This window comes from Lemur catta, chromosome 21, assembly GCF_020740605.2.
Source record: "Lemur catta isolate mLemCat1 chromosome 21, mLemCat1.pri, whole genome shotgun sequence".
Classification (NCBI taxonomy): Eukaryota; Metazoa; Chordata; class Mammalia; order Primates; family Lemuridae; genus Lemur; species Lemur catta.
The window spans coordinates 34,105,226-34,132,561 of record NC_059148.1 but is presented as its reverse complement, the minus strand read 5'-3'; the positions used below and the strand labels follow the sequence as shown (position 1 = coordinate 34,132,561).

Below are 27,336 nucleotides of genomic sequence, written 5' to 3'. Positions count from 1 at the left end.
GTGGAGCCTCGGGGCTGGTGTCCCCGGGCGCTGAGCCAGCCCGGGGCGGCACCTTCCCGTGGCCCCAGACTCTGCCGTGTGCCTGTCCCGGTCTTGGCACGGACGTCTTGGCCGTCGAGACGGGCACGGAGCAGCGTTGATAATCGGTGACATTTCTGGAACGTGCGTTAGGTGCCAGGCGAGACTTGGAGCGCGTTGCAGATGTTCGTTGGCGCGTGCTCACGGCTGGTGGCAGCAGGCATGGGCGTGTTCCTGCAACAGGGCCGGGTTTGACGTCGTGGGGGTCTGGCGTGGGGCTTGCAGTCGAACCCGCCAAGTCTCAGGCGTGCGATTTGTCGCGGACTCGGCCAGGCTGGAACCGTAGAGTCCCGCGTCCCGGGAGCCTTCTCTGTCCCTGAGTGGCCCGGTGGCTGTGCCCCCAGCTTCCTGCCCCCATCCTGGTGGAATGGGAGGCAGGTGGCCCAGCGGGCCTCCCTCGGGGGTCCTCACCTGCTGGGGGGTGGCTGGCGGCTGCTCCCGGGCTGGCCAGGTGGGGGTACCCGGACACCTGGCGGTGGTGCCCAGAGACACGGCCCCGGCTCTGAATTAAACCTGCCAGACGGCCCCGGAGTCTGCCCGGGCGCGCCTGGCTCCTGATCAGATATGCCCAGCCCTCGGGCTGCTGTGGGGCCGCCACCTCACAGCTCTGGAATGTTCCACCCACCTGCCCCCCCTGCCCTGCCTGCCTTTGTCCCCTGGAGAGGCAGAGCTGGCCTGGAGCAGGGTGGGGGGCCGTGGGGAGGGGCCCGCTGGGCCTGAGGGTGCGTGTGGCAGTTTTGTTGGGGGTTGGGGACAGCCTGCAGCCCTGGAACGGCGCTGCCTGCCACACCTGGCCACACCTGGCCACACCTGGTCACACCTTCCCCGTCCTGGGCGGCCAGGGGAGCAGGACTGCATGGGTGCTCCTCCTCTAATGCCACTGAGGCACGGGGAGGCCCTGCCCGGCCTGGCTCTGGTTAGTCCTATGACAACGCAGTGACAGAGAGGGAAACCGAGGCACAGGGCGGCACGAGGCTTCCCTTAAGGCCGTGACCCCAGGCAGTGGCAGCGCTGGGCTCCGACCTCGGCCTGGAGCGGAGGGAGGGAGGGAGGGCGGGGGCCCCGGTGGCAGGCGCGGGCGGGGAGCGCGGCCCCCTGACCCCACGCCCCCCACGCCCCCCACAGCCTTCGCGGAGTTGCAGACGGACATCCACGAGCTCACCAACGACCTGGACGGCGCGGGCATCCCGTTCCTCGACTACCGCACCTACGCCATGCGGGTGCTCTTCCCCGGCATCGAGGACCACCCCGTGCTCAAGGAGATGGAGGTAGCCATGCCGGCCCCGGGGTGGGGGGTCGCCGGTGCTCAGAGGGGGCCGCTGACTCCCGGAGCCCTCAGGGCTTCCCGGGTGCTGCTGGGCAGCCCCGTGGCGCTTGGGTGCCCGGCTGGAGTCTGACGTGGCCGTCCGGGGTGGGGGCACGTGGCTGGCGTAGCCCGGGGGCCCTCAGAGTGCTGGGCTTTGCACTGCCGGGTGCCAGGGAGCCCGTGAGGGAAGGGGCTGCCCCCCAAATTCTCTGGGGCCCTCCCGTCGGCAGGCCAGACCCCCGGTTCCCAGCCAGCAGCTGCCGGGGTCTCAGCAGGGCAGCCCTGTCACACGCTCTGGCCACAGGTGCTACAGAGTCCCCTGCCCCGCGTGGCTGAGCCGGCGGGAAGTCCCTCTTGCCTTGAGACCGATGGGCCATCCTGCCTCTCTGCCCAGGGGCCGGGGCCGCCCCCCGCTGCGATTGCCGGCTGTCGGGGGCTCCACGCTCCCCCCAGGGTCCCCTGCTGCTGTCTGCATGTGCCAGGCCTGTGTGTGTTCTGCCCGGGCCGCCCCCTGCCTGCTGGGCTGGGAGCCAGGTACCCCTGGTGGCATGTGGGCACAGCCCGTGGGCACCTCTTACCCTGACGAGAGAGCAAGCAGGAGGCTGGAGCCAGCCGTACCTGCACCCCTCGTCCCCACTTGTATGCTGTGTGGCCCTGACCCAGCCTCTGCTCTTGCGTGGCAGTGTTGTCACCTGTGCGGTGGGGTGAGGGACTTTGCATCGGTTACTGTTGCAAAGGCAGAGTGAGGCCGGGGACGTGCACTGCGGGGACCCAGTGGCTGGGGGTGTCGAGCTGGGCTCTCTCTGAGCCACTGCAGGGGGGACGGTGGCTCGCGGGCCCTGCATTCTGCACCCACCCCGATGACAGCACCGTGTCACCTCCCCGCCTGCAGCGGGCTCCGTGGCCAGGCTTGTCCAGACCGGGCGCCGGGCAGGGGTGGCAGGGTCCGGGTCCCTCGCGTCCCTTGTACCGAGGAGGACGGCGGCGGCTCGGGGCCCCCCGCCCCGTGGCCGAGGGGTCAGGGTGGCCCGTGCCCGGGTTCGAGGCCCGCCCGCCCGCCCGCAGGTGCAGGCCAACGTGGAGAAGTCGCTGACGCTGTTCGGGCAGCTGCTGACCAAGAAGCACTTCCTGCTGACCTTCATCCGCACGCTGGAGGCGCAGCGCAGCTTCTCCATGCGCGACCGCGGCAACGTGGCCTCGCTCATCATGACGGCGCTGCAGGGCGAGATGGAGTACGCCACGGGCGTGCTCAAGCAGCTGCTGTCCGACCTCATCGACAAGAACCTGGAGAGCAAGAACCACCCCAAGCTGCTGCTGCGCAGGCGCGTGCCGGGGTGGGCGGGGCTTGGGGCGGGGTATGGGGTGGGCGGGGCTGGTGCTGGGTGGGCGGGGCTTGGGGCGGGGCGGGTGCTGGGTGGGCGGGGTTGGGAGGCGTGGGTGCTGGGTGGGTGGGGCTTGGGGCAGGGCGGGTGCTGGGGTGGGCGGGGTTTGGGGCGGGGTGGGTGCCGGGTGGGCGGGGCTTGGGGCCTGGTGAGTGCTGGGGTGGGGTGGGGCCTGGGGCGGGGCTGGTGCTGGAGTGGGCGGGGCTTGGGGCAGGGCGAGTGCCGGGGTGGGCGGGGTGAGTCCCAGGGTGGGCGGGGTTGGGAGGGGTGATTGCCGGGGGTGGTCAGGGCTTGGGGCGGGGCAGGTGCTGCAGTGGGCGGGGCTTGGGGCAGGGAGGGTGGGGTATGGGTGGGGTGGGGTGTGTTGGGGTGGGTGGGGTTTGTGGGGGGCAGGGCGAGTGCCGGGTGGGCGGGGCTTGGGGCAGGGCGGGTGCCCAGTGGGGTGGGGGTGGCCATGGTGGCGAGTGCTGGGATGGGTGGGGTTTGGGGGCAGGGTTTGGGGAGAGATGAGTGCTGGGGTGGGTGGAGCTTTGGGGGGCAGGGCGAGTGCAGCAGTGGGCGGGGCTTGGGGCGGGGATGAGTGCAGCGGTGGGCGGGGTTTAGGGCAGGATGAGTGCAGCGGTGGGCGGGGTTTAGGGCAGGATGAGTGCAGCGGTGGGCGGGGTCTAGGGCAGGATGAGTATAGCGGTGGGCGGGGTTTAGGGCAGGATGAGTGCAGCGGTGGGCGGGGTCTAGGGCAGGATGAGTGCAGCGGTGGGCGGGGTCTAGGGCAGGATGAGTGCAGCGGTGGGCGGGGTCTAGGGCAGGATGAGTATAGCGGTGGGCGGGGTTTAGGGCAGGATGAGTGTAGCGGTGGGCGGGGTCTAGGGCAGGATGAGTGCAGCAGTGGGCGGGGTCTAGGGCAGGATGAGTATAGCGGTGGGCGGGGTTTAGGGCAGGATGAGTGCAGCGGTGGGCGAGGTTCAGGGCAGGATGAGTGCAGCGGTGGGCGGGGTTTGGGGCGGGGTTTGGGGGTGGGGTGGGGGCTGGGTGGGCGGGGCTAGTATGGGGTGGGTGGGGCTTGGGGACAGGGCTAGTGCTGGGGGCGGGGCGAGTGCCGGGTGGGGTGGGCACTGGGGTGGTTGGGGCACGGGGGCAAGATGAGTACGGGGGTGGGCGGGGCTTGGGGCGGGGCCTGCAAACCTGCGGGGGCGCAGCCGTGCGGGTCCCCCTGGGTGGGGCTGGGAGGCGTCCCCAGGTCCTCCGAGCCTCAGTTTCCCGGTCACCGGGAGGTGGCGGTGGGGACCAGGGCTGCTGGGCACCGGCGGGGCCCCTGGCGCCAGGCCCGGGGCTTCGTGCTCGGAGGCCTGGGCTCCGTCCGGGCTGCAGGCCGGGGGTCCCCGTGGCGGCTCCGGAGCCCCTGGTGGCTGCCCCCTCCCGTGGGCGCCCGCGCCCCTCACGGCCTGACCTTGGGGGCCGCGTCCCTGCTGGACAGCGGGGTGACCCCGCTCTGCCTCCGTCGCGCCCGCAGGACCGAGTCGGTGGCGGAGAAAATGCTGACCAACTGGTTCACCTTCCTCTTGTACAAGTTCCTCAAGGTAGGGGGGCTGTGGGGGCAGCCGGGTCCCCGGGAGTGACAGGGGCACAGGAGGAGACAGGCGGGGGCTGGTCTCAGAGGGAGGTGCAGGGGGATGGGGCGGACGGGGCCCCAGGACACGTGACCTTTGTCCCCTCCCGCCTCCCTCCTTTCCAGGCCGAGTGCCCCTCCCCCAGCCCGCCGGGTCGGGTCGCAGGAGCTGGGCTGCAGGGCCAAGGAGGGAGGGGGGGGGGTCCCTGGGAGGTGCCCAGCGGTGCCATCTGCTGCCCGTCCCGGGAGCGGTGGCCGCGCCGGGCATCCCTTGTGGCTGTCCCTTCAAGCCACTCCCAGGCCCCTGCAGACAGGCACCGGCCGTCCTCAGAACAGGGTCAGCTGGAGGTTGCAGACGGCGACCCCCAGGGCCGGACGTGGGTCCCAGTGGGCTTTTAGTTGAACCGACGGCCGACACTTAAGGTGTTGGGGACAGTGCAGGTCACATGCCTGGCTTCCCGTGGGGGACCCCAAGGCTCGGGGGACAGGCCAGTGCTCCAGGGAGGAGCCCAGGGTGTGCATTAAGTGCGTCCTCCCTGCCTGGGGTCCCCGGTGGCCTGGAGTCAGCGCTTTGGGGACAAGGGGGACCTCCGGCGCAGCCTGGCAGTGGAGGGTGCTGACTGCCTGGGCTGGAATCTCGCTTTCCGTACTGCGTCCCAGGGTGGCATCCGTGTCCCTGCCGGCCCGCGGGAGCTGGGAGGTGGTCGGCACGCACGTCCGTGTGCACAGGGCAGGGGACAGATAATAGGAAATGCAGGACGAGGACCGAGGACCGGGTGAGCAGAGCTGGGGGGATGAGGGGCAGCAGGCAGGTGAAGGGGAGAGACCCCCGAGGCAGAGGGGTGGCTGGAGAGAAGGGCCCAGGTGGGCTCGTCCTTCTGCATGCGTGTGCGTGTGTATACAGCAGTCCTCGTGCATTGCCAACACCCGATAAGCGGGTAGCACAGTTGTCTTGCAGCACTGGCAGCAGTGGACACACACGAGCCTGCACGGTGGCCGTGTGGTGCCGTGGAGGTGGCACTCGGGGGCTGCTCGGTGGAGGGGTGGCCGCGGTGCAGAGGGGACTCGGGGAGGACAAAGGCAGCGTGGCTGTCCGGGTGGGAGCGGAACAGCGTTGGGGACATCAGGCCGCGCGTTGGGGACTCACAGCCTTTTGCAGAGTGTCCTGTCGCCGGGGTCACGCCGGGTGCCTGTCACTGAGTCTTGTGCATCTAGGTTCCTTCGTTTGTTCTTGTGCCTTGGTGGGTCCTGTGTGTTGAGCTCGCCACGAACCTGTTAAACAATTTTTTTATTGTGATAAAATGTACATAGCGTAGATTTTGTCATTTTAGTGGTTTTTAAGCATAAAGTGTAGTGGTGTTGGATATATTCGTAATGTCACATCGCTGTCACCACCACTGATCTTGTTGACTCTTTTCATCTTGTAAAACCCAAACTCTGTGCCCATGAAACACCACCGACCCCGCTTGTCCCTCCCGCTGTCCCGTCCACCCGCCCTCCTGTCTCCGTGAATGGGACGGGACTCCTCGGACAAGTGGGACCGTGCGGTGTTCGTCCTTTTGTGACTTAGCGCAGTGTCAGGGTGTCTGTTAACAGATGACGGGGTGAGCAGGGCATGGCCTGTCCTTAGAGTCCTTAAACGGGACAGAAATTCTGACACGTGCCACAATACGGATGAACTTTGGGAATGCAAACTTTTTTTTTTTTAGTGACAGGGTCTCGCTCTGGCACCCGGGGTGCAATATAGTGGCATCATCACAGCTCACTGTAACCTGGAACTCCCAGCCTCAAGGGATCCTCCTGCCTCAGTCTCCCCAGCTAACGAGAACTATAGCCACACACCGCCACACCCTGTTTTCAGTTTTCTTTCTTTCTTTTTTTTTTTTTAGAGATGGGGTCTTGCTATGTTGCCCAGGGTGGTCTCGAACTCCTGACCTCGAGCGATCCTCCCACCCACCTCGGCCTCCCAGAGTGCTGGGATTTCAGGCGTGAGCCACAGTGCGCCTGGCCGGCCACAAGAAACAAACTCTTTATTTAAACAATCTGAATTTTTTTTCATTCCTTGTTGTGTTTAGAAACCAAAAGTTCAGCTAGAAAACTAGTCGTGCTCACGTGAACACAGCTGCACGGCACGGAGCCGAGTGCGAGGGGAGAGTTGCCCTTCAGCCCGCGGGTCTGGTGGCTGTGGCATTGGCCAACTGGTGTCTGTCCTCCCAGGCTGGATTCTGGACTGGAACGGACACCAATAAACAGAGCTCGCTTTTGCTATTAAGAAGAAATCCTAGGCCGGGCGCGGTGGCTCACGCCTGTCACCCCAGCACTCTGGGAGGCCGAGGCGGGAGGATCGCTCGAGGTCAGGAGTTCGAGACCAGCCTGGGCAATGTAGCAAGATCCCGTCTCTGCTAAAAATAGAAATGATCTGGACAACTAAAAATATATATAGAAAAATGAGCCGGGCGTGGTGGCGCATGCCTGTAGTCCCAGCGACTCAGGAGGCCGAGGCAGGAGGATCGCTTGAGCCCAGGAGGTTGAGGCTGCTGTGAGCGAGGCTGACGCCACGGCACTCTAGCCCGGGTGACACAGCCAGACTCTGTCTCAAAAAAAAGAGATCCTAGCGGTGGACCTTTATTCTCGTTAGGTTTGTCTCAGTAGCCCCCCCTCACTCCCCCTGGCCTTGGACACAGGACGTGGTCGTTTGTCGTGTTCTTTCATCAGCTGCGTAATATTCCACGGCGTGGCCGTGTCCCCGTTTACCTGTTGCAATGCTGGTGGCTGTAGGAGAACTTGAATGTCCCCGTCAGACCCGGGGCCCCAGCTGGCATCCGCCGCAGTAGGTTTGTGCTTCTTGCGTTAATGTTTAGAGTGGCTGCGGGTGATCGGGTGCGTTTATTTTTAACTTTGCCACCAGAGAGGTGGCACCAACGTGTGAGAGCCTTGCCAGGGGCCCGGGGTGGCGCTTGGCCGTCTCGCTGCCCCCTGGCCGGTGTGGTCGCTGAAAACCGATCGATTGTTGCTGTTTGATCGGTTTTTGTTTCTTTGCAGCCAAGTTTGCAAAAGTCTATTTTGTATCCTTTGCCCATTTTCCTAGAGCTGTTTCTTTTTGCGATTAAAGGAGTTCTTAAAAAAGGGACAGTTCCTATTTTTTGATAGCTCCTGCATGGTGCCAGGAAGGGACTTTCATTTGCGTGTGACACGACAGAGGGGTCTGACTTGATCGGCGCTGCCGGCCAGGGATAAGCGCTTGGTCTAACGTCGTTTATCGGGAAAAGAACCGGGCGACGTTTGCCGGCCTGGGATTTTTCCTCGTCCCTGGCTTTGCGACCCTGTAGATGTCATCAGAGCTGACACAGCTGCCCTGAGGACAGCTGGCTTTTGAGGGGTGGGGGCTTTTGGGTCAGGTGGCTCCGAGTTCAAATCCTGCCCTCTCCAGCTATTTGCTGTGTGACCCTGAGCCACTAACCTCACTTCTCTGGTCTCCGAAGACGGTGGCTTCGCTCCTTGCTCCCCCTGTGTGGGGACCAGGCCCGGAGACACTCAGGTCTGCCCTTGGGGAAAACCCCGGAAGGTTTTTGTCCCTCTGGTCCCCTCTCGGGAGGGGGCAGCTGTGGCCGGCACCCCCTTCCTCGTCCCGCACGCCGACTTCACGGAGCTGAGTTTGCAAACGAAACGGAATTTGAGGGACAGGCGTGTTGTTGGGAGGTCTCGGGACGATCCCTGCTCTTAGCAGCTGTGTCTGGAATTACCAGATGCCACCAGGGTGCCCGGGACGTCTGGTGACAGGGCCGAGTCACCGGTGTTTGTCGGGGCCCGTGCCAGATGGGGTACACTCAGACCCTCTGATCGCCTTCGGTCCTCGCTGCTACCTGCAGGGGACCCCGTGCCCGGCTCTGGCGCCGTGTGGCCGTCGCGGGCAGCCCGGCCTGGGAGGGAGGGAGGCGTCTGCCGACCGGGCTGTGAGGACACGAACGTTTTTTCCTTGGAAAAGGGAAACTTTTCCTTCATTGAGGTCGTTAGCGAGCGTCTATGGCGCTATTTCCCCGGTTCAGGTGAGCCCCGGGTCGGGGTGCGTCCCCACGGATGGCCGCGGCCTGTCCTGGAGTCGTGCATGGGTCCAACAGATCCCAGCCAGAGTGGCGTGGGACAGGGTCCCCGTTTGCCGCGGGCCCCGGGGAGCTTTGCGCCGAGTGCAGGGCGCTGGCAGCCCTGTTGGCCTCAGGCGGCCTGATGTCCCCCGCCCGCCGCAGGAGTGCGCCGGGGAGCCGCTGTTCATGCTGTACTGCGCCATCAAGCAGCAGATGGAGAAGGGGCCCATCGACGCCATCACGGGCGAGGCCCGCTACTCGCTGAGCGAGGACAAGCTCATCCGGCAGCAGATCGACTACAAGACTCTGGTGAGCGCGGGGCGGCCGGCCGGGGGGACGCGGGACACGGGACGCGGCGGCTGACGCCCCCTCCCCTCCCGCCCCGCCCCGCAGACCCTCAACTGCGTGAACCCCGAGAACGAGAACGCCCCCGAGGTGCCGGTGAAGGGGCTGAACTGCGACACGGTGACGCAGGTCAAGGAGAAGCTTCTGGACACCGTGTACAAGGGCGTGCCCTACTCCCAGCGCCCCAAGGCCGGGGACATGGACCTGGGTGAGCCGAGCGGCCGGGCCGGGGGTGGCTGCAGCGGGCGCCGGGCGGGGGGGGCCGGGAGCTCGAGCCGGTGACGACAGCCACCGTCCCCACCCCACCCCCCCCCGCAGAGTGGCGCCAGGGCCGCATGGCACGCATCATCCTGCAGGACGAGGACGTCACCACCAAGATCGACAACGACTGGAAGAGGCTGAACACGCTGGCGCACTACCAGGTGACGCGCCCCAATGGGGACAGGGACACACGTGTCACGCACGGGGCCCTCCCAGCCCCCACGCTGGGCTCGTCCCGACGGCCCCGGAGCTGTTCTGACGGGGAAACCGAGGCTCGCAGTGGTGCGGTCGCTGCTTTCGTATGCAACACCACCAGGGTGTCACCTGGGTCCCCGACTGGCTGTCACGGTGTCCCCTGGCCTCTCCCTGCAGGTGACAGACGGGTCCTCGGTGGCCCTGGTGCCGAAGCAGATGTCGGCCTACAACATCTCCAGCTCGTCCACCTTCACCAAGTCGCTCAGCAGATATGGTGAGCGCCGGGGGCCGCGGGGGGTCACATGCGAGTCCCGGGGGTCCGCCGTAGGGCCCGTCCCTCAAATCCCCGAGGCCACCCCTCTCCCACGATTGCACGTGTCCCCGCTCATCGGTGCCACCTCTGTCCCCAAAACCCCGGCGGGGCGGGGGGGCGGGGGGAGCTGGGGGCGGCCGAGGCGACGTTCCACGGGGTTTCGAGATGGGGAAACTGAGGCAGGGCGCCGTGCCGCAGAGAGCATGCTGCGCACGGCCAGCAGCCCCGACAGCCTGCGGTCGCGCACGCCCATGATCACGCCCGACTTGGAGAGCGGCACGAAGCTGTGGCACCTGGTCAAGAACCACGACCACCTGGACCAGCGGGAGGGCGACCGGGGCAGCAAGATGGTGTCCGAGATCTACCTGACGCGGCTGCTGGCCACCAAGGTAGGGGACGGCCGGAGGACGCCACGGCCACCCCCCCGGGGCCCGCCCTTCCCCCCCGGCGGAGCCTCACGCCGCCCGTGTCCCCCCGTGTCCCCTGTCCCCTGCGCAGGGGACCCTGCAGAAGTTCGTGGACGACCTGTTTGAGACCATCTTCAGCACGGCCCACCGGGGCTCGGCGCTGCCACTGGCCATCAAGTACATGTTCGACTTCCTGGACGAGCAGGCGGACAAGCACCAGATCCACGACGCCGACGTCCGGCACACCTGGAAGAGCAACTGGTACCTGGCGGGCGCAGGGACAGCCCGGTCGTCACGGGGGGACCCTCCCCGAGTCGCCCGTCCCGGGGGGTGTCGGCAGCTCCCGGCTCGGCTCCGGGGACCGCACGCACGCACGTGTCGGTGTGGATTGCTCGGGGCGGGGAGGGGCCGGTCGTGGTGACAAAGGGGACAGCCCCGGGGACAGCAGGCAGGCTCGGGGCTCACCCGTGTGAGGCCTCAGCCACCTCCGTGGGGCACGCGGGGCCTGCGTGTGCGTGTGCATCCGGGCCCGAGCCCCGTCTGCCGGGGGACGCTCCGGGGGTGTCCGGGAGCCCCGGCTGGGTGGCACCACCCGCCCCCGCCCCGCCTGTGCCGTTCAGAAGGGAAACTGAGGCCCGCTGCCCCCGTCCCCCCGCAGCCTGCCCCTGCGCTTCTGGGTGAACGTGATCAAGAACCCCCAGTTCGTGTTCGACATCCACAAGAACAGCATCACGGACGCCTGCCTGTCGGTGGTGGCCCAGACCTTCATGGACTCCTGCTCCACCTCCGAGCACAAGCTGGGCAAGGACTCGCCCTCCAACAAGCTGCTCTACGCCAAGGACATCCCCAACTACAAGAGCTGGGTGGAGAGGTGGGTGGGGGGGGGCGTCATGGGTCGGGGGGGGCCGCCCGCAGCCCCACCGCGCTCACGCGCAAGCCCCGCCCGCCAGGTACTACGCGGACATCGCCAAGATGCCGGCCATCAGCGACCAGGACATGAGCGCCTACCTGGCCGAGCAGTCGCGGCTGCACCTGAGCCAGTTCAACAGCATGAGCGCCTTGCACGAGATCTACTCCTACATCACCAAGTACAAGGACGAGGCGAGTGGCTCTGCGGGGGACCCGGGTGGGGGCGGTCGGCGGCGCCTCGTGGCCTCTCCAGGCTGCTGGGCGCCTGCCCTCGCACCTCCGTCCCCGACGGCCACGGTTCCGCGGGGACACAGGGCAGGGGACGGGGGCTGGCGGCGTCTTCTCAGGGGGAGGATGCAGGGCACGAGTGGCCGTGGCCTGGGGCCGCGGTGACGGGCGTGGTGGCCCCGCGGTGACGGGCGTGGTGGTGTCGCCCCCCGCAGATCCTGGCTGCGCTGGAGAAGGACGAGCAGGCACGGCGGCAGCGTCTACGCGGGAAGCTGGAGCAGGTGGTGGACACGATGGCCCTGAGCGGCTGAGCCCAGCCGGCCACCCCGCGGGAGGAGGTGGCTTGAGACGGCGGCCAAGCGCTGGGGACACGCCCCCCGGCCCTGCCTTCGCCGGCCCGTCCAGCCGAGGGCCTGGCCTTGCCCGGCGGGGACGTGACGCTGCCCTGCTGCGCCCGGAGCTGCGCACGGGGACCCGGTGGCCGAAGCTGCCGGAGGCCCTCGCGGGGCAAAGGACGGGTGTTGGGGGACGCAGCGGGGACGGCCAGGCCACCAGACGGAGGGCGGCCAGCCTGGGCCGTGCCCGCAATGTTGGGGACACGGGGACGGGGGCAGCCCTGGCTTCCGAGGCGGAGTCTGAGGGTCCAGGGGACCAGCTGGTGGCCAGACGGAGGGAGGGGGACACAGTCGCTGTCCCCTTCTGTGCCCAGCACGCCACGCCCGCCGAGCCACCGTCCGCAGATTCACCGCGTGCTCCGCGCGGCCGACCCCGGGCACCCCGTCCCCAGAGACGCCCGCGGCCCCCCTATGGAGGGGCTGCAGGCTGGTGTCACTCGAGACCCCCCCGCGGGACTTCCCGGCGGACTAGACCCCCCGCTCCGTCCTCAGGGCTGTGCCTCTGGGGACTCCGGGCCGGGGACAAGCACGTGGCCACAGAGTGCACGTCCCCATTATTTATTTGGCCGTCGGGGGTGTGGACCGAGCTCCCAGCGGGTCCCCGACCACGCTGTCCCCTCCCCCTGGCCCCAGCCGCTTCCGGTCCTGCTGTCTCCGCAGTGTCCTGGCCAGTCCCCAGAGCGGTGGGACATCTGGGGACCGTATTTGTTTTTAAGGGGGGGGGGGACAGAATCCTGCCGGGCTGTGCTTGGGCCAAGGGGCCGGGGACCCTCCCGCCACCTCGCTGAGCCCGGTCCCTTGGGGCCGGAAGCAGAGGTGACCAGAGGGCCCCGGGGGTGGCATCGCCCGGCCCGGCCCTCGGGGAACAAGAGCGAAGACGTTTTTAAGAGGAATCTGTACATACCTATATATATATGTATATGGCTCCCGTGTCCCCAGCCCCGCAGCCCCAGTGGCTTCCTGTAGAGTGACCTGGAGGAGGAGATGAAATTTTAATGACAATGTAGAAGAGGACAATTCGGGCGGGGGCGGGGAAGCAACGCCGGACGGTTGCCGAGAGAGACGGTGGCCCGAGTCCCCCGGGGGCCACACGGGGCTCTGGGTCCGTCCGATGTGTGAAGACGGGGACCGGGGCCCGCGTGTCCCCGGCATCGTGCATGATCGTGCTAGCGTGTAGTCATGTCCCCAAGAGTTGATCTTTTTTAAAAGCTGCAAGTGTTGGATACTAGAGGTCGTTAGACACCCCCCCCCGATTTTTTATGTTTTTAAATTAATTGGGCGCTTGTCAAAGGCGACAGGCGGCCCCGGTCCCCCCCTTTTCAAAGTCACTTTTCCATGGTACTAAAGGACTCGCATGGACTTCAAGGGACAGCTAACTGTGGCCGCGCCCCGGGGCCCCCGAGGAAGAGCATGTCGCCCCCCGTCCACGGGCTGCCGGTCTCGGGGTCCCCTCCCCCACCGAAGCAGCGTGAGCCAGACTGGGGATGGCATAGGCGCTGTCCCCTCGCACGGGGGTCGGTGTGACGTCGGTGAACTGCTGACTCAGGGAGCTCCTGGACCTCCACTCCCCCCCCGCGGCACGGTGGCAGCCCCCCAAGCCCGCCCGCCCTGGCATGGGCTCGTCGGTACCTGGGCAGACGTCGGGTCACAGCCGAGGCTGGGCGGTGCCGAGCCTGGGCCGGGGCGCTGTCACCTGGGTGGGACCCTTGGTGTCCCCCAGAGTCTTCCCTGGACGGTGGCTTCAAGTTGAAGCTCTGGTTCTTCCACTTCCGCACGGGTGGGGTGGGGTCCACTCAGACCCCCGGCTTCTCCACAATCCGCTTCCAACACCCCCCCCCCACCTCCGCCCCGGCCAGAGCTCCGCACGCAGCCTCGCGGGCCCTGCCGGCCGTCCCGTCTGTGTGGACACGGGTGGGGACCGGAGGGGGTGGCCCGTGCAGGGCCCGCGAGGCCACGTCCAGCCGCAAGCACTTTAGCAATTACCTGTTTACATACGAGTTGATCAACCCGGCTCCAACCGCGCCGGCCGTCTACGCAGGACGGCGGGGCTCGGAGCGCGTCCGCTGGGCCAAGCGCCACCCCTGCCCGTCCCCGGCTGCCACCCGCCACCTCCTTCTTGCAGCCCTTCCCCCGCAACGTCCCCGTCCCTGGTCTTAGGAGTGCTGGGGACAGCTCACGCCCCGGCCTGGGAGCCCGGCCTCTTGATATACCTCGAGTTTCTCTGCACTCCCAAGCCCGGGACCGCCAGCCGGGGGGCGGGGGGGGACCCGGGGCGCCCCAAGACCCGCAGCGCTGAGTCCCAGGCACGGTCCCCCGATGTCCCTCCCGGCCTGGATCTGCCGGCTCAACGTTGGTGCTACACGAGCTAGATTAGATATATTTAGAGAGAGAGAGAGAGCTATTTTTCAGACGAAGCCCACAGTTAGCTGTCCTTTAATGCCACCAAACCCCCCCCCTCCCCGCCGTCGACCCCTGCACCCAAAAAAGGAGAGCGACCCCCTCTGTCCGGTGGGCTGCATGGAAGCGGCGGCCCGGCCCGCGGACGTGTTGTACATACACACGGCTATTTCCTATTTTACTGCTCCGCAGATTTAGTACTTGTACATAAACGCACACATTAAGGAGAGATTAAACATTTTTGCTACAGCTCGTGGCTCGGGGGCTTTCCTGGCAGGGGGGCGTCTAGGCGGGGCGGGGACAGGTCACAGGGGTGGCCGGGGGTCGGTCCCACCCACACTCGGAGTCACGGCTGGAACCCCCCGGGGACGGGGACGGGGGTGGCTCGTGCGATGACATCCACATTCCAGCCACCCCGGGGCCCCCGGCCACCAGCAGGGGCGACGTGAGGCCGTGGTGTTGGGGACCCCACCTTGAACTTGGCCAAGGGGCTACACCCGCGTTTAGGGGCTTTCTCAGCGGCGAACCCGTTTTCATTGGCAGCTTGGCGGCTGAGGAACCCAGTTTGGGAAACGCTGGCTTTTCTAAGCGGGGACTTGGATTCCTCGATCTCATGAGAATTTTTGCAAACAAATGACCTTCACGGCGGGGACACAGCTTTTGCCGCGGGCTGTGGCGTTGGTCAGGGCCCCGTCTGGTCTCTCTGGGCCCGTGTCGTCCCCGGCCCGACCGGGGTGACCATTGCTGCCCCAGAGGGTGGGCCAGGTGTCCGGGTGTGACAAGTCCCCTGGGTACCCGCTGTGTAGCTGCACCTCCCGATTCCCGGGCAGACCCCAGACCGGGCTCTGTGCCCACTGTGTGGAGTTGATGTCACCCAGCCACTGTCTGGGCCACCTCCCTCCAGCCTGTCCCTCCGTCCCCAGCTCCGACGACGGCCCCCAAACCGTCACCAACACCTCCCCGCTCCAAGCCGACCCGTCCTGACAGCCGGGCCGCAGGCGACACGCCCCGATGCCAGCCTCGGTGCCTCCCAAGAAATCAGCGTCAGTTGATGGACATCGTGCAGGCGGCTGCGAGTTGCAGGCCCAAGAAGCAGCCGAGCGTGTGTCCCTTGCCGGGTCCCCTTCTGTCCCATACGACCCAAACGCAACCTAAACTGGCTTGAGCAAAAAGGGGAACCGGTTGGCTCGTGCAAGGGGACAGTGTGCGGGTGCAGCTGGCTTCAGGCATGGCTGGATCCAGGCGCTGCCACAAGGTCAAGGGGAATCCGTGTGGCTCCTCTGTCCCGTGTGTGAGTTTCATTCTCACGCAAATTCCTCCCAAGTCAGGGACAGCCGTGGCCAACAGCCGCCCCGGGCCGACCAGCTTAGCAGTCGTGGTGGCAATGGGCCACGTGGCCCGCAAATGGCCGGGTAGGGACTTCACTGGCCCCCGACGGGAACCCTCACCCGGGCCTGAAGCGGGCTGTGATTGGGGGACCAGGGTGACATGCCCGGGGAGGGGGGGGTCCGTCTGAACCTTGGGGTTTTGCACGTTGAACAGAACTGTGCACAGGTGCTGGGGGGGTTCTGCCTGGGTCTACACAGCAGGACACAGGGACAGATTGCCGGGAGGGGCCTGGGACACCCCTACCTCTGCCCAGGGTCCTGCCGGTGGCCCAACTGCTGACTGAGCACTTCAGATGCTGAGTCCTGTCAACCACGCCCCTGTTGCCGCTCGTGTGGCTTCACCCAGGGGCAGAGATGGCCGGACGTATCCGTGCTACCCAGTGAGCCCTGCCAGGGGACAGGCAGGACAGGGCGGGGGTGACAGGGAGGCAGGCACATGTCTCTGACTGTGAGGAGCGATCCCCCCAAACACAGGCTGTGCCTTCGAACCCCTGGCATGGGGGTGTTTGCACACGGGGACCCGAGCAGGGCCCGCCGGGGCTGGGGTGACACAAATGGTTTGAGGACGAGTGGCTGGAGGAGCCTGTCATCGTGAGATGCTAACACCAGTACTGCCAAGGCCACCGCTGGGCAGCGGTTGGGCACACGAGCTCTACGCAGGTTGTCACTCGGACATTTCCCTCCTCTTGCCCCAAAGCAATACGGATAGATGGGTGGATGGATGGATGGATGGATGGACAGACGGGTAGACGGGTGGGTGGACAGACAGGCGGGTAGATGGGTGGATGGATGGATGGACAGACAGATGGGTAGATGGGTGGGTGGATGGATGGATGGACAGATGGGTAGATGGGTGGGTGGATGGATGGACAGACGGGTAGATGGGTGGATGGATGGATGGACAGATGGGTAGATGGGTGGATGGATGGATGGATGGACAGACGGATAGATGGGTGGATAGATGGATGGACAGATGGGTAGATGGGTGGGTGGATGGATGGACAGACGGGTAGATGGGTGGATGGATGGATGGACAGATGGGTAGATGGGTGGGTGGATGGATGGACAGACGGATAGATGGGTGGATAGATGGATGGACAGATGGGTAGATGGGTGGATGGATGGATGGACAGATGGGTAGATGGGTGGGTGGATGGATGGACAGACGGGTAGATGGGTGGATGGATGGATGGACAGATGGGTAGATGGGTGGATGGATGGATGGATGGACAGACGGATAGATGGGTGGATAGATGGATGGACAGATGGGTAGATGGGTGGGTGGATGGATGGACAGACGGGTAGATGGGTGGATGGATGGATGGACAGATGGGTAGATGGGTGGGTGGATGGATGGATGGACAGATGGGTAGATGGGTGGATAGATGGATGGACAGATGGGTAGATGGGTGGATGGATGGATGGACAGACGGATAGATGGGTGGATAGATGGATGGACAGATGGGTAGATGGGTGGGTGGATGGATGGACAGACGGGTAGATGGGTGGATGGATGGATGGACAGATGGGTAGATGGGTGGGTGGATGGATGGACAGACGGGTAGATGGGTGGGTGGATGGATGGATGGACAGACGGATAGATGGGTGGATAGATGGATGGACAGATGGGTAGATGGGTGGATGGATGGATGGACAGACGGGTAGATGGGTGGGTGGATGGATGGATGGACAGACGGGTAGATGGGTGGGTGGATGGATGGACAAACAGATGGGTGGATAGAAGGATGGATGGACAGATGGATAGAAGGGTGACTTGATAGATGGATGGACAGACAGGTGGATGGATGGATGGACAGATGGGTAGATGGGTGGGTGGACAGACAGACGGGTAGATGGGTGGATGGATGGATGGACAGATTGGTAGATGGGTGGATGGATGGATGGACAGACGGGTAGATGGGTGGATGGATGGATGGACAGATTGGTAGATGGGTGGATGGATGGATGGACAGACGGGTAGTTGGGTGGATGGATGGATGGACAGACGGGTAGATGGGTGAGTGGATGGATGGATGGACAGACGGGTAGATGGGTGGGTGGACAGACAGACGGGTAGACAGGTGGATGGATGGATGGACAGACAGATGGGTGGATAGAAGGATGGATGGACAGATGGATAGAAGGGTGACTTGATGGATGGATGGACAGACAGGTGGATAGAAGGGTGGATGGACAGACAGACGGGGAGGTGGGTGGCTGGATGGATGGACAGACAGACGGACAGAAGCGTGGATGGAGGGCTGGCGGGTGGGTCACACGATCGATGGCAGCCGGTGCCTGAGTCCGACCGGCCTCCGTGGACTCGCGGAGACCTGAACGAGCAGCAGCGACCGACACGGGACGGCGCCGACGGTCGGTGCCGGCGTTCCGGGGCCTGGGCAGCCCCGGAGACCGGTGCTCGGGTACAGTGGGGTCCCCTGGGCAAGGAGGACAAGCTCAGACCCCCCAGACAAAGCCAAGCGCTGGGCTTGGGTGTAGCCCTGGGCGTGCGACCTGGGTAAGAACCCCTGGCCTTGGACTTCGCTGTCCCCATTTCTCAGAAGGGCAAGTTGAGGCCCAGAGAAGCAACGCACGTTCAGGCCTTCCCTGCCGAGCCATTTGCTGCAGGCTCTGAACCCGCCTCCTCCCTCCCCACGGTGACCCTGTGACAGCGAGTGTCCCGCCTGCATGTGTGCCCAGACCCCATCCTTCCGGGCCCCACCCAGGGACGGACAGATGACACCAATCGAGCCGTGCGGCTGCTGGTGACAGATTCAGTCTTTGCCGATGGCTTGCCCAACCCTCGGGGAATTCGGTGCAGGACTAATAAAGCCATTATTCTGCCACCCAGCTGTGCAGGACGGCAGGGTGACAGGCACAAGCTCGCGTTTACACGGGGACATCCTCAGCGGGGACGGGAGACGGAGCCAGCTAATTGCCAAAGTCACAGGCTCTTCAAAGCTGCGGACGGACGGGGCTCTTCAAAGCACAGGACTCATTAAATGGGTCCGGTGCACAGAAGGGGAAACTGAGGACCAGGTGTGTCCCGACTCCCTCCCTGCTCGGGGCAGCCGGGTCCCCTGATGCTTCAACACGTCCCCCCCCCCGGTTGCCTGGAAACAAGCAGACAGAAGGGACATCCGCCATGACAAAGGACTCACAACCACGGCGTCCACCTTCTCTCCTGCCCTTCTCGCCACCTGCCACCGGCCCCCGCCGACGGCAGACCAAACCGACGACGACAATCGTACGTAAAGTTAAGAGTCAAAAATGTCCCCAAGAGGTGACATCAGTGAAAACGGCTGAGCCAGGACCTCCAAACATTCCCCTCCCCGCCCCCGATCCAAGCGCTGGCAAAAACAGTCGGAATCAACATTTTGGAAAATGCTGGAAATTAAGCAAAGGCTCGGCGCAGTCTTAGAAGTGTTTGATCGAGGACAAAAGGCTGAGTTGTCACTAAAAGAACGGTGACTCCAGCCCGCGCCCCGTGCAAACAGCGCGTCTCCTGGAATTATTTGCCAACAACACCAAAGACGACGGTTGAGTATTGTCGGTGCCTGGGGGTGGCAGGGAACAGCTGCGACAAATAGTGAGTGAACCAGAAACCTCAAAAGGAAAAGCCGAGAGATGACACGCCCGTAGGGACACACGGCCGCTGGACCAAAATGTCCCACACTCAGGGCCCCTCAGCCGATGGCAGGAGACCTACCGGCCCCAGGAATTCAGGAAACCTCTTTGCAAACGTTCGGCGAACAGAACAGAATTGCGTAACCACGTGCCGTAGGTTTGCGACGCGCGTTTTTACCGAATTCGAGGGCGAAGAGGGGTGGTCACCTACATGCCAGCCATGTCACCAGCGGTTACGTACTGGACACGCCTCGTCTAAGAGCCGTGCAGGGCCGGGCGCGGGCGGGGGCTCACGCCTGTCACCCCAGCACTCGGGGAGGCCGAGGCGGGAGGATCGCTCGAGGTCAGGAGTCCGAGACCAGCCTGGGCAATGTAGCGAGACCCCATCTCTACTAAAAATAGAAATTAGCTGGACAGCTAAAAATATATATAGAAAAAATGAGCCGGGCGTGGTGGCGCATGCCTGTAGTCCCAGCTACTCGGGAGGCCGAGGCAGGAGGATCGCTGGAGCCCAGGAGGCTGAGGCTGCTGTGAGCGAGGCTGACACCACGGCGCTCTAGCCCGGGTGACAGAGCGAGACTCTGTCCCCAAAAAAACGAACCGGGATTCAGGAAAGCGTGGAGCGACCTGGGAAAATGCTCACGGTGGAAAAGCAGAAGACAGGAGGGAAATATGGTTTTCTTAAAAAAACACTCGAAGCCAATATGCTGCGATCTTAAATCAGGAAACTCTGGTGCTGTGTGGGTGACTCCTTTTCGGGGTGCAAAATCTCGGCAGCGGAGGTGGCGTCCGATTCCTCCCCACACCCCCACCCCGCGACCCCACAGCCCCGCCGCAAGCAGGGCTGAGCCCAGACGCAGATGGGGGTCTCTCTGCCTTGTCCTGCAGGAGGCTGAGCTCCAGGGGAGGAGGCCACCACCCCGGGCTGCCATTCTGCAAGGACGCCAAAGTCACGTGGCTTGCCACGACTGCCCCGCCCCCGCCCTCCCCGGGCCATGGCTGACCCCCCAGACAGGAGGGCAAATATATTGCACAAGGCGTTCTTGGGGAGGGGTCTTTTTTTGCCTTGGGGAATTACTACCTTCCAAGCCCCCATCAGAGACGCTGGAATTGGAAGGGCCCAGGCCAGAAGCCACGGAGAACTGGCTGTGGACCTGTGGCTTACCGCTGAGACCCTTGTCCCCTTTTCCCTGGGACTCCCGTGACCCCAGAGAGAGAGGCCCCAGACATGGCTGAAATGGAGTGTCCCTTCCACCTCTGGCCACGCCAGATTCAATGTGATGTGTTCAACTTTCACTTCTGTTTCTCAGGCCCCGTGGCGTGGTCCAGGCCCCGTGCTTAACCATCATGGCGACCTCACGATGGGAGTTTTGTCACCGTCCCCACTCTGTGGGCGGCTCAGGGAAGCCAGGCCCCCAAGGGTGCATCGGTGGCTGACGCAGGGCTGGAGGGTGGCTCGGGGGTCAGGCCCAGCGTGGGGCGGGGTGGCCGGGACACAGAGCCACGGGCCCACGGCAGCAAGGCTGTGGCAGGCCCGGGCCGGTGACAAGGAGTGGGGGTGACCAGCCGGGATTCCGGGGGGACGGAATTTGCCCGGCTTCTGCTCCTTTTGTGAAACACAGAATGTCGTAGGGGGAGATTATGCAAGTTAATTCATATTCAACATAGCACATTTGGAAAGTGCCAGAAAATAGAAAATTCTGATCGTCCATAATAACACCAAGGAGAAACAAACACCCTGTTTACGATTTGGCGTATTCCCCACCAACATTTTTTTTTTTTTTTGAGATAGAGTCTGGCTCTGTCGCCCGGGCTAGAGTGCCGTGGCGTCAGCCTCGCTCACAGCAGCCTCAGACTCCTGGGCTCAAGCGATCCTCCTGCCTCGGCCTCCCGAGTAGCTGGGACGACAGGCATGCGCCACCACGCCCGGCTCATTTTTCTTATTTTTTGTAGAGATGGGGTCTTGCTATATTGCCCAGGCTGGTCTGGAACTCTTGGCTTTAAGAGATCCTCCTGCCTCGGCCTCCCAGAGTGCTGGGATGACAGGCGTGAGCCCCCACGCCCTTAGCAGAGACGGGTCTCGCTCTTGCTCAGCTCAGCGGGTCCCCAGCTCCCGTGAGGCCAGCCTCAGCCCACCACCAGGGCCACACGGCCCACCTCACGTGTGTCCTCTGTCACCCGAGTGACCCGGAGCAGAAGAGACGAGGCTGTCCCGGCGGGAATGTGCAGGTTGGGGATTGAGGAGAAACAGGGGTGAGGAAAACCCATCTCTCGATCCCCGGGAGTTATCAGAACGGGTGGCATCGGGTGCTTGGGACAGAAAGAGCAGGTGCCACCAGGAGAGCCAGGCCCTGGCCGGTGGCTAGGGGGGGAGGCACAGGAGTGGCAGAGGGGACCCGAGCTGCACTGGGGGTGCAAGGACAGCCAGGTGACCCCTCGGGGCTGGCCTGGAGTGAGCCAGAGCCGTCCCCAGTCTGGCTAAGTCACAGGACGGGACCGGGGTGGAAGCCATCGTCCGTAGCTGGGGCAGCTCGAGCTTCCACCGAGGGGACCTGGGCCACCTCCCTGGGGCACAGCAGAGGGTCAGCCCCGGGCAGGGCCCCCACCCGCCCATGCAGCCCAGCGCAGCTCTGCAACCCCGCACCCCTGCAGCACGCACGGGGGGTGCAGGGGCTCCACGCCGAGGGCGTTTCAGATCCGGATGCCGACCGGCCGCGGGCAGCCGCCTGCGGGCTGGTTGCTAAGGAAACCATCCGGGGAGAATCTGCAGGCCGCGTCCACAAAGACGCTATTGATCGGCGGAGAGGAGCGGGCCTGGGGGCGGGGGGAGGGCTTCCCCGGGGAGAACAAAGACCGAAGGGCCCGGGGCGTGCTCGGAGTCAGGGTGTCCAGCGATCGCACCCCCTCCACGCACATACATGCACACGACATGCATGCACGCAACATGCATACGCACGACCTATAAACAAGGCATGCACACAAGCATGCATGACATGCATGCACAGCACGTAGACGCATACGATGCACCTAGCACGCGACACATTCATGGCAGGCGTGCATGACGTCTATAACAGTCACACGTATATTACATACATGGCCAGCGATCACACGCCCTCCATGCACACATGCACGCATGCAACACACATATGTACAATCTATACACACAGCATGCATATAAACATGCATGACATACATGCACAGCATGTAGATGCAAGCAATGCACCTAGCATGCAACACATTCATGGCATGCATGCATGACGTCTATAACAGTAACACGTATATTACATACATGGCCAGCGATCACACACCCTCCATGCACACATGCACGCATGCAACACACATATGTACAATCTATAAACACAGCATGCATATAAACATGCATGACATACATGCACAGCATGTAGATGCAAGCAATGCACCTAGCATGCAACACATTCGTGGCATGCATGCATGACATCTGTAACAGTAACATGTATATTACATACATGGCCAGCGATCACACGCCCTCCACGCACATATGCACATGAAATGCATGCACGCAACATGCATATGCACGACCTATAAACACGGCATGCACACAAGCATGCATGACATGCATGCACAGCATGTAGATGCAAGCAACGCACCTAGCATGCAACACATTCATGGCATGCATGCATGACATCTGTAACAGCAACACGTATATTACATACATGTCCAGCAATCACACGCCCTCCACGCACATATGCACATGAAATGCATGCACGCAACACGCATGTGCACGACCTATAAACACAGCATGCACACAAGCATGCATGACATGCATGCACAGCATGTAGATGCAAGCAACGCACCTAGCATGCAACACATTCATGGCATGCATGCATGACATCTGTAACAGCAACACGTATATTACATACATGTCCAGCAATCACACGCCCTCCACGCACATATGCACATGAAATGCATGCACGCAACACGCATGTGCACGACCTATAAACACGGCATGCACACAAACATGCATGACATGCATGCACAGCACGTAGATGCATACAATGCACCTAGCACATGACACATTCATGGCAGGCATGCATGACATCTGTAACAGTCACATGCATATTGCACGCATGCACGCGTACACGCGTGGCATTCAAACCCCGTCCACAGAGACTGTCAGCCTGGTTGCATTGCTGGAAAGAGATGCCTGAGAGGAGGTGATTTATAAAGAAAAAGAGGTTTGTTTGGGTCACATTTCTGCAGAAGCTTGCCTGCCACTTGTCCCCGGCTGTGCACCCCGCTTCCCCCTTCCCCCCTTTCCTAAGGTTCAGGGAAGACGATTGTCCCACGGTGGCGGCGGGGAGCGCGGAGCTCTGGAGCCCCGTCCCTAAGAGGCTGCGGACCAGCACTTGGGGACCACAGCGACACAGCACGGTGGAAGGACCTTGTGCGAGTTCTGACGCCAGGTCACAAATGCCACTGTTCTGCAACGTCTCTGCCAAGGCCACTGCCAGCATCCGGCCGCCACGCCGCGAGGACGCCCAAGCCACACGGGGAGGACACACACAGGCGACAACCTGGGTGACAATCTCAGCTGAGTCCAGAGCCTGGGGCAGCGGGAAGAAGCCACCCCTCGGTCAGAGCCCACGAAGGGGACGATGACACTCTCTGTCTTTGCCAGAACACGGGACACAGCGAGGCATTTATGCTGCGTCCTAAGACCACCCAGGAGGGTGTGCAGAGGGTCCTCTCCCACGAAGGCCACCATCAGAGACCAGAAAACCCCACTGACATTGGCACCGGCCCTAGGCAAGTCCCTTGCCCTCTCCAGGCCTCAGTTTCCCCATGTATAAAATGGGAGAGAAGGCCGGGCGCAGCGGTGGCTCACGCCTGTCACCCCAGCACTCGGGGAGGCCGAGGCGGGAGGATCGCGTGAGGTCAGGAGTTCGAGACCAGCCTGGGCAACAGAGCGAGACCCCGTCTCTACTAAAAATAGAAAAAAATGATTTAGACAGGTAAAAAATATATAGAGAAAAAAATGAGCCGGGCGTGGTGGCGCATGCCTGTCGTCCCAGCTACTCGGGAGGCTGAGGCAGGAGGATCGCTGGAGCCCAGGAGGCTGAGGCTGCTGTGAGCGAGGCTGACGCCAGGGCAGTCTAGCCTGGGTGACAGAGCGAGAAAAAAAAAAATTAAATTAAATTAAAAAAAAATGGGAGAGAAGAGAAAAAAAGACACCCCCCCCCTACATTTCTTTGCAGCTCTGGAAGGCAGTAGGCACCTGGGTCCCTTTGTCCCTCTGTTTTAAGTGGCAGCGACCCAGCCCCGACTGGCTCGTGTAACTGAAAAGTACAGGGTGGGCTTCAGGCGTGGCTGGATCCAGCAGCTCACAAAGTGTCATTAGAAAGTCCCCTCTCTTCCCCACCATCCTTAGGCAGGGTCTGATGTCTCCGGCGTGCCAGGCTGTTTTTTTTTTTTTTTTTTTTTTTTTTTTATACCGTGGGCTGCATGTCACACCCAGCCACGGCCTCGACTGGCTCTTTTTGGGTCCCATGTCCCCTCAGAGACCAATCGATGGCCCCCCAAGGGATTAAGATGCTCTTGGTGACCAGCTTGCTCACACGGCCCGGTTCACAAGGAGGCTTAAGACCCCAGCAGTCGGGATGGAGGTCAGGGATGGTGATCGGGCTCCTGTGACCTGAAGTCACACTCAGGACAGCCCACCCGCACCCCGGCCGGTGCTCACGGCAGAATCAGACGCCTCCTCCGCTCCGATCTGTCCCTCCCGGGGTCCCCGCGAAAGAGATTACCGGGCTGTCTTTTGGCAGCGACGCCGGGCTCAGCTAATCGTGACAAAGGCTAACAGGCCCTAATTAATTCTCCGGATCCGATGCAGCGTGAACGCCGGCCGGGTCCACCCACCTTAATGAGTTTCATCGACCGGATTTGACGATTTTTATTCCAAACCCAGGACCGAAAATTAATGCTCTTACAAATGCACTTGACCTCGATTGGTGGCGGTAATCCCGACAAAGTCCCTAAGCCCCGGGCTGCCAAAGCAGGGGGACCCCGTGCGGGGCTGCGGGCTGCAGGGGGGGACTCCTGCAAATCGCGGGGCGCCCCCTGCCCGCTTCCTCGGCGGCCCGGGGAGAGGGAGGCCGGGAGACGAGACCCCCCTGCACACCTCGCCCCTGCCGCCCACCCAGAGCCACCTGCAAACCCGCCCCAAGCAGCTCTCCACGAATGGCCTAGCGACTGTCACCGCAGGTGGACCTCGTTCCCACGGCTGGCGTTCCCGTGCCCACTGCCACTAGACTCCCGCGCTCCAGGCTCTGGCGTTTGTCACCCGACCCACCAGCCGGGCCTCCCCAGCTCCACATGTTCGCGAGCAGGGCCCCACATGTGTCCCCTGTCTCCCAGAATGTGCTGGAAGCTTCCTCCTTCCCCGGGGACCGGGCGTTCCGAGCAAGACACGGATGCGTGCGTGCACACACGCATAAGCCGTGCACACACGCACAAACACACGTGCATGTTTGCACAAAACCAGCTCGTTCCACTCTGCACACGGGACAACGTACCTTGTCGTCCTGCGGTCCCCAAGCCCCGGGGCCCCGGCGAGGCCTGGATCCGCGGCCCGTTAGGAACCCGGGCGCACGGCAGGACGGGAGCGGGGACAGGTGAGCGGAGTTTCATCGGCGTTTGCAGCTGGTCCCCATCGTGCCCGTCACCTCGCCGGCTCCCCCTGCCGTCGGATCGGCAGCAGCGTGAGATTCTCAGAGGGGCTCGAACCCCACGTGCGAGGGGGTCTGGGTGGCAGCTCCTTCTGGGAATCGAACGCCCCATGGCCCGAGGAGGGGACAGATGAGGCGACGATGCCAGCCCTGGGGAGCAGCTTTGCAAACGCAGGTGATCGTTAGCAGAGAGGTTGGATGCACAATGAATGTCACGCACCTCAATCATCCCCCCTCCCCGGTCCGTGCAAAAAGTGTCCTCCATGAAACCTGTCCCCGGAGCCAGGAAGAGTGGGGACCACTGCTGTCGTTTGCTAAGAAGGCCACTCGCAGAGGACAAAGAACACAGCTTCTGTTTGGGGGGAGGGGGACAGAGTCCGGCTCTGTGGCCCGGGCTAGAGTGAGTGCCGTGGTGTCAGCCTCGCTCACAGCAACCTCAACCTCCTGGGCTCAAGCGATCCTCCTGCCTCAGCCTCCCGAGTAGCTGGGACGACAGGCATGCGCCCACCACGCCCGGCTCATTTTTTCCATATATTTTTAGCTTTCCAGATCATTTCTTTCTATTTTTTAGTAGAGATGGGGTCTTGCTACATTGTCCAGTCTGGTCTCAAACTCCTGCCCTCGAGCGATCCTCCCGCCTCGGCCTCCCCGAGTGCTGGGGTGACAGGCGTGAGTCCCCGCGCCCGGCCCCCTTTGCATCTCTTCTTTCTCAGCCCTGTGTCTTGCACCGTGACAAAGTGAATTCTTTTACAGTCGTGCTCGATTCCGTATTGGATCTCCGCTAGGTTCCCTGCGTGATGTGGCTCTCACTTGCGCCTGCCTTTTGTCACTTGTCCCCGTGCAGGTGGGGTCGGGGCTGCACGGGTGGGGCGGGGCCACCCTCAGCCCCACGAGCGTCACCCGTGGACGGCCACACGCCCTGGTGCCCTGCAGCGTGTGCGTGTGCTGCGGTCGCCGTTGGCAAATCCGTGTCACCAGGCGCAGGATTGGAAAACAGCCAGCCCTTGGGCGCAGTGGCCCCGTGAGCTCCACACTGTCACCGGGGCCTCGCGCTGGGTTCACTGATCGCAGGAAAAACCCATTAAGCGCCCGCCTGTCCCGGTCATCTGTTATCTCGGCCGCCACCAGCGCGTACCCCCCGTCCCTGTCCCCGCAGCCTCCCCTCGGCTTTCCTCCTGCTCCTGGGGCCTGACCCAATTTCCAGTCCCTGTCACTTTCTCCAGATTGGAGTCGCTTTCTCGAGGAGCTCCTCCGAGGCTGGCTCCCGCCGAGCGATCTGGAGTGGCTGTCACTGTCACTCGGAGCTTCCCAGAGCCTGGGGACGCTGCCGCCTCTCCTGGGGGGCCGGGGGTGGCGGGAGCTGTCCCCAGAGGAGCCCAGAGGCCTCGGGGGTCCGAGCCTGGGCCAGGCGACTCTGCTCGCGCTTCATGCAAGACGGGGAACAGAGGGTGCCAGGGCCCCGGGTTCGGGTCCCCAAGAGCAGGATCCTGTCCCTCGTCCTGATTCTTTCTGTTGGAAAGGACAGCGACTTTGGCGTCCAAAGCATCACCGTGAATGAAACCCACTTTGTCTGGTTCCTTCCTGGATGGAGGGTCGGCCCAGGGGCCCCGGGGGCGGGGGGGGGGGCTGAGGTTGGCGTCACGGTTGTCCCCATGAACAAGCAGGTCCCCTAGCCGGGGGCCCGGGAGAAACCCCCGCTGCTGGTGACAAGGC

The 27,336-nt window shown here is 63.4% G+C and overlaps 1 protein-coding gene across 1 annotated transcript in view; it reads left to right on the top strand.

The window, feature by feature from the left end:
• The window catches only part of PLXNA1 (plexin A1), a 29,269-nt gene extending 17,828 nt beyond the window's left edge, over positions 1-11,441 (top strand). Inside the window, exons 23-34 of the mRNA XM_045534736.1 lie at positions 1,204-1,346; positions 2,450-2,706; positions 4,277-4,343; positions 8,617-8,763; positions 8,848-9,007; positions 9,118-9,221; positions 9,433-9,529; positions 9,767-9,957; positions 10,067-10,236; positions 10,634-10,846; positions 10,926-11,076; positions 11,328-11,441. Of these exons, the coding sequence (XP_045390692.1) occupies positions 1,204-1,346; positions 2,450-2,706; positions 4,277-4,343; positions 8,617-8,763; positions 8,848-9,007; positions 9,118-9,221; positions 9,433-9,529; positions 9,767-9,957; positions 10,067-10,236; positions 10,634-10,846; positions 10,926-11,076; positions 11,328-11,423 (1,796 nt within the window). The 3' untranslated portion in view covers positions 11,424-11,441. The remainder of the gene's footprint in view (positions 1-1,203; positions 1,347-2,449; positions 2,707-4,276; positions 4,344-8,616; positions 8,764-8,847; positions 9,008-9,117; positions 9,222-9,432; positions 9,530-9,766; positions 9,958-10,066; positions 10,237-10,633; positions 10,847-10,925; positions 11,077-11,327) is intronic.
• The last annotated feature ends 15,895 nt before the right edge of the window (positions 11,442-27,336 follow it).